Source organism: Camelina sativa, chromosome 5 (assembly GCF_000633955.1).
Source record: "Camelina sativa cultivar DH55 chromosome 5, Cs, whole genome shotgun sequence".
NCBI classification, from domain to species: Eukaryota; Viridiplantae; Streptophyta; class Magnoliopsida; order Brassicales; family Brassicaceae; genus Camelina; species Camelina sativa.
In genome coordinates, this window is record NC_025689.1 from 13,828,370 (window position 1) to 13,835,040 (window position 6,671).

A 6,671-nucleotide genomic window follows, 5' to 3' on the forward strand; every position below is an offset into this window, starting at 1 on the left:
ATAGCTGAGACATCCGAATACTCGGAGGTGCTCCACATTCGGCTTCTTCCCCTTGAATGCTTCGTATGGAGTTTGGTGAACAAGTGCTCTGGTAGCTACTCTGTTTATGAGATATGTCGTATGTCTAATAGCTTCTCCCCACAGATAATTAGGCATGTTCATATGAAATTAGATTTCTAATTTCTTTAAAAATTATATAGGATTATCAAAAATGAAAATATATAACATTAGATTTTCAAATTTCTTTAACAATATTTTTTATGAAAATAAAACAATAATTAATAATAAGAAAATAAATAATGAAAGAACTAAAAAAGGAGTATGCTCTTTTATATTGATTTCAAACTGATTAATAAAAAGAAAATATTTAAATTATAGGAAATATATATATATATATATATATCCGAAAATTATTAACTTAAAACTTATGAAAGTATTTTAATGTTCTTAAATAACAGAGCTACTAAATTTAAATTTTGTCTAAAATCTATTTTTAGAAAAAGTATTATTTTTAATTAAAATAAATAACGATTAATAGTATAAATTAAAATCTATAATAAAATTGCATCGATTATGGTGTGAATTAATTGAAGATAATTGAAGTAATTAGTAATTTTAGTCATGAAACAAATATTCAAACAAAATATGGGCGATATGATGGCAAATTTTGTGGAAACTATTAACGTACAATTAGGAAATTTAAGCAATATATTTGGCAAACAATATCTTAATAATAAATGAAAAGTCTTAAACAGATATTGGACTTTTTCTATACCATTTTCCTATATATAACGAAATATTTTTGTTTAAGCCTAGAATATATTTTTTCGTTTTTCAATTTTAATAGCACATATCTTTTTTTGTTCTTTTTGCTAATTGAAGATCTAATTTGAGTTTTATATTCTTGATTTCAGGTTCGAATAGAGCATGAAAATTGTTGTTTCTCCACTTTGTGTGTCACTGTTTCTTCAAACCAATGGTACTTTGATCTATTTATTCTTCTTTATTTTTTATGATACACCCTTTGATTGAAAATGTTTAAATATCAAGTTCTTATTAAATACTAATCAGGATATGGATAAGAGAAGAAAGAGCAGTTGATAGAACATGGATCCTCAAATCGAGTAATCGAGCTAGATGGTATGAAGCAGACTATGTCATTCTGACTTTTTCATTTTGTTTAAAGGTTAGATTTTCAAATTTATTTTAAAATTTAATCATATTTTTTTATGAAAATGAAACAATAATTAATAATAAGAAAATAACTAATGAAACAACTATAAAAGGAATATGCTCTTTTGTATTGATTTCAAACTGATTAATAAGAATATATTTAAATTATAGGTAATATATATATATATATTTATATATCCAGAAATTATTATTTTAAAACTTATGAAAATATCTTAATGTTCTTAAATAACAGAGCTACTAAATTCTAATTTTGTCTAAAATCTATTTTTATAAAAATATTATATTTAATTAAAATAAATAACGATTAATAGTATAATTTAAAATCTATAATAAAATTTCATCTATTATGGTTTGAATTAATTGTACTAAAGATTATCTTTTATGTATTATTAATTTGTGCGTTTTTTTTTTGAAGATGGCAAACTTTGGTTTGATATTTTGGACTCGGGAATCAAACACATTAATAATTTTATTGTTTGGTATTTAAATTAGCTAATAATTAGGGTGTGTTTATGCAGAGTTTTAACCATGGAGAATGTTGGATCACACAAGAAACAAGTACAAAACCATATTACCAGGGAGTAGTACAATTAAGAGACTTTAATTGTGACGTGAAGACTATACTACTTGTGATTGATTTTATTGTGTTTAGACTTTTAAATGGAAAAACATGTAATCGTATTAAGGAGCAAGTGCATACATCCACACATATTAAACTATTTGAAATAGACTTATTGTATATCAACAATTTCATACCCAATATTTACGAAAATTATATTTAAGAAGTTTCCATAACTATTTCTATTAACAACAACATAACTATATGTTCAGAGCCTTGCCATAGTTAGGAAAAAAGAAACATTCGTTTAGAGCATCAAATTTTGGGGAAAAAATTAGGAGCATATATTATTTAGACTTTAGTCCTAAATCCTAATAGAGTTATGTTTATATGACACTTAATGGAGATGCTAAAATAATGTGTTAATAATATAGATAAATACGAAAAAAATATTGGGCTTCGATATGGGTTTAATTAAGTAATTAGAAAACAATTACTTCAACAATTAAGGTTTTTAAAAAAGTTAATAAATATTTAGGGTAAGCAAAGAAATATATATCGCTTTCTCCTCTTTTCTGAACAGAACTCAGTAAACAAAGTTTTTCTTCGACATGTCTCTCACTAAATCAATTGTATATATATTAAAGTAAAATTATTCAAGTTTTTAACTTTTTAACACTATTTATTCTATTTTCCTAAATAGTTACATCCAAATTATTTTTATATTTGTAAGTGATTGTTGTTGTTTGGAGAAAATTGGTTAGAAAGTTGATTTTGAAAGTTTAGTTAACGAATTAGTGGAAAAAGAAAGAAAAATGTTTTAGAACTAATCTTTTGTTGGTTTGTATAGTTATATTGTTTTTGTTTTCGTTCAGCAACAACGGTTTTTGTTTTTGTAGAATTTTATTTATTTATTGAATTGGAGTATTTTTTTAAGTCGCTTCGGATATATTTTCGTCTTCTCACAACTCTGTATATGTTACAGGAAATCAAATATTACTTATGAAAACAATCCCGCACGTACGTGCGGGTCCGTATCTAGTATCTATTGAATTTGGAGACATTTTCTATAAGTAAAACGCTGACCTATTGCATCACGAAGTTTTAAAGGAAAAATCTATAAATGGACAGTGCTCTTTTTCGCATAGCCTTTTGGTTCTTAAGTTGCTACATTCGATGGATATGGACCAAGCGAGCAATAAAGTCACAAATTACTCATATTGTTTAGACAATTGATTAATTATAGTATATAGATAATAAAGTAATCTTGGTAAGTTTTTTAATTACTGTGGTTTAAAAACATCTTTTATTTTGATATAGAAAGAATTATAAATCAGTTATACTAAATACTATCTGAGACGTATGAAGTGTATACAAAACACAGTTGATATATGTATATTTTGTTAGTTTTTTGTGTGATATACAGTTAATATGCATAAATTTGAAACTAAAAAGGCAATAATGATTCATAATTTTATTAAAATAAAAATAATGAACTTTTAAAAATTTTAAATCTTGGATTTATAAAATGTTTAAATTTTTAAAAAAAAAATATATATATGTTTAAGAATTTAAAGAATTTAAAGAATTTAGTGAACAGAATCAATCGATGTGTTGGATTTTTTTTTCAGTACAAAGTTTTATAAATATCTGATCTACCATTGTTCTGGCTGAAAGTCGGATTGGATTAAGACACACTTGTTTATATATGTATATCTTAAATACAGTATAAAGTATGTGTATGCGTGAGAGATCAAAGTACAAATTTAACGAGTTGTTAATGAGTAAAAAATTGTACTAACAGCTAAATTTTCTACTAGTATCCCCTTTTTAATAAAAGGGAAGTACACAACATAGTTTTTGTAGACTTTATATTTTTAATAAATGGTTACAAATGGTTACAAATAGGTTATAGATAGGTTATAGATTAATCCATATATTAATATTAATTGGTTACACCTAAATATTAGGGATATTCCAAATTGATAATTGATATATTAATGGTAACAAATAAATTCATGGATATTCCAAACTGTATTTTCGGAAGATTTTAGTCCTATATCACGTTGTTTTCAAAGATTTTTAAACACATTATTACAAATTTATTTTCTACAGATTTTATCGATAGACCACAACGTTTAACCAAAGATAGATTACGAAATTGATAGATTGATTGGTTACAAGTTAAATAGTGGGTTACAAGATAGATTACAAAATAAAATTTAACCAGTGTTATAACACGGGTACTTATCTAGAAACATTAACAATATAAACTTACAAAATATGTGTCTTTTTTCAAGCCTTCATATTTAGCATGTGATTTTATTGCATAATGTTTTAGCCAATTTTTTTTTAAAAACAATCACATAAATTTTATTTTATATAAAAATTACAATATAAATAAAATGAATTTCAACCCGTGCTCTAGCACGGGTCTTAATCTAGTACATGAATAGTCTATCTAACAGTAAATATACTTGCGATAAATAACAGGCATTAATTAAAATCGCGTAATTTAAGCGTATTATTGTAAGTATATATGGTGTGTTTACTCATTAATACTGTATGTAAATCATACGAAACCAAGTATCAATTTCAAAGTATAAATGTGACCAAATTAGAAAAGGTAACAGTCTAATTATACCATAAATAACGACGATGTGCTGACTCACAATTACGGACTTCAGCAAGTTACCCTTTCATTATCGTTACAAAGTATTCGGATTGGTTCATTAGGCTCTGAAATATCCAAAAATAATTTTTAAAACATCTCATATCTTATTGGAAACGTGAAGAGTTTTTTTAAAAGACTTTTTATAATACAATTTTATAGAAAAACCTTCATAAATTTTCAATATTTTTTTTTAGAAAGTTTATTTACATTAAGTAACTTCTATATAAAAAAAAGTATTAATAGAAATAATAATTGGCATAGCATGCAGCATGATATATACATAAATGTCATTCATGATAATTGATAAGTAAAGAAAATGGTAAAAAAAAAGGAAATAACGAATTATTTTAAGGAAGAGACAAAGTCCCCAGCTAAAGTGGGAGAGGTTTTAGGAAAGATAGCTCAGTGCTGCAATGAGAGAGAGAGGACATATATGGAATCTTACCAAGTTTTCGAGTCAAACAAAATTAATCATTTTCTATACTCATTTCTTTTCAATAAATATTTTTGTTATTTTAATTTTATTCGTATGACATGACATGAACGACATCTCTCTCCTTCTTGTCCTCTCTTGCTCTGCCTTCCTTCTTCTAACACTATAAGAACACCCACCACATTTCCCCTGCAACTCCCTCTCTCTTTCTCTCAGAAATCAGAGAAGAACAAGACAAAATCTCTCATTCTCTCTCTACTTCTTCATATCTCTAAGAAGAAAATAAAAGACAAAACAAAATGGAAGAGTTGGGTTCTATTTGGTTTTACCAAGAGGTTAGTTTTTCTTAACAATCTCAAAAGTCATTTGTGTGTAATTGTTCTACCAAATGATCCAACATTTTGCATGAGTGTTTTGTTCAATTCTTTGCATTTTTATGTACGCGATTACCAATTCTAGAAGTCCATTATATTTTGGAATTTAGGTCCCTTAATTAAGAATCATTGTTCAATTGTGTGATATTGAAATTTCAATTTATTTTGGTTTAGATTAATTTCTGAGTATTAATCTCTCTTTTTGTTTTCTCCCTAAACCTTTTACTTTTTAGTTATCTCCGACATTATAAAACCTCCAAGATCTATGAAAATCTATCAGAACAAACCATTTCACCTACATAAAATGCGACTTCTTGTACTTTTCTGCACCTTTTAACACCAAAAAAGACTATTTTCTTTTCTTGTCTTTTTATCTAATTATTTTCTAGCCCTGACGTTTATATAATCTATTAATATTAAATTATTAATATGTTTGGTTTACATTTAGTAACGTTTTCGAGTGTATTCTTGACCCCATGAACGCAAGGTTGTTATCACACATCATTAGTAAAACCAATGTCTTATTTATTATTATGTTATGTTATCTTTTCAGTTTTCACAATTCTTTTTTCTTCTAGATGTTGATTTCTTCAATGATTCGGCCAATCTTTTTTGTTCATTTAATATCAATTATTTTCTGACTTTTTTTACTAACGAAATCTTTAACTTTTCTTGATATTATTATTACAGAGTATGGATGAATTAAGACAAAAGCTTCAATATAGTTCCTTTGAACTTGAAGCTGTCAAAGCAAAAGCTAATGAAGAAACAAAACTTCACCAAGAAGAAGTGAAGAACCTTCTTCATCTACTCAAACGTACTCGTCAAGAAAGAGACGAAGCTAAAGATCAGTTACAAAAACTTCTCGTAATCAAAACAAACTCGAGTATCACCGAGTCAAACTCACACGGTTCTTCACCGGTAGACTCATTCTTCGAACCGGTCTCGTCCCCTGAATTCTCCAATTTCAACATGGTGGTACCGGAACCGGTTAACCAAATCAAATTCAAGAACCGACAACAACATCAACATCAACAACAACAACAAACCGTGAACCGGATCTTGAAGAAGGTTGATCCAGTGGAAGCTCTAATGGATGAGATTGTTAAAGGAAAATCTTTACCGGAGAAAGGGAAGCTTCTTCAAACAGTGATGGAGTCTGGACCGTTGCTTCAAACACTTCTTGTCGCTGGTCCACTTCCACGGTGGCGTAATCCTCCGCCGCTTCAACAGAGCTTTAGAGTCCCTCCGATCTCGAACTCTTACGGTTGTTTGCCGATGACGACGACGACGACGACATCAATGCTGAATTTTAGAGGCTGCTCTGTTCCTGGAATCGCTACCGGTATTGAAGTTGCCAACAAACGACAAAGATTTCATTAGTGTTTTTGTTGTTACAATTATTTTTCTTTTATTGTTCTGCTTTTTTTTTTTTTT

General features: G+C 27.5%; 1 protein-coding gene across 1 annotated transcript; it reads left to right on the forward strand.

Annotated features, from left to right (window-relative positions):
* LOC104786828 lies at positions 5,056 to 6,663 on the forward strand. The gene is made up of 2 exons (XM_010512288.2): positions 5,056 to 5,195; positions 5,925 to 6,663. The coding sequence occupies exons 1-2, from the start codon at positions 5,160 to 5,162 to the stop codon at positions 6,615 to 6,617; spliced, it is 729 nt and encodes a 242-aa protein (XP_010510590.1). The 5' UTR covers positions 5,056 to 5,159; the 3' UTR covers positions 6,618 to 6,663.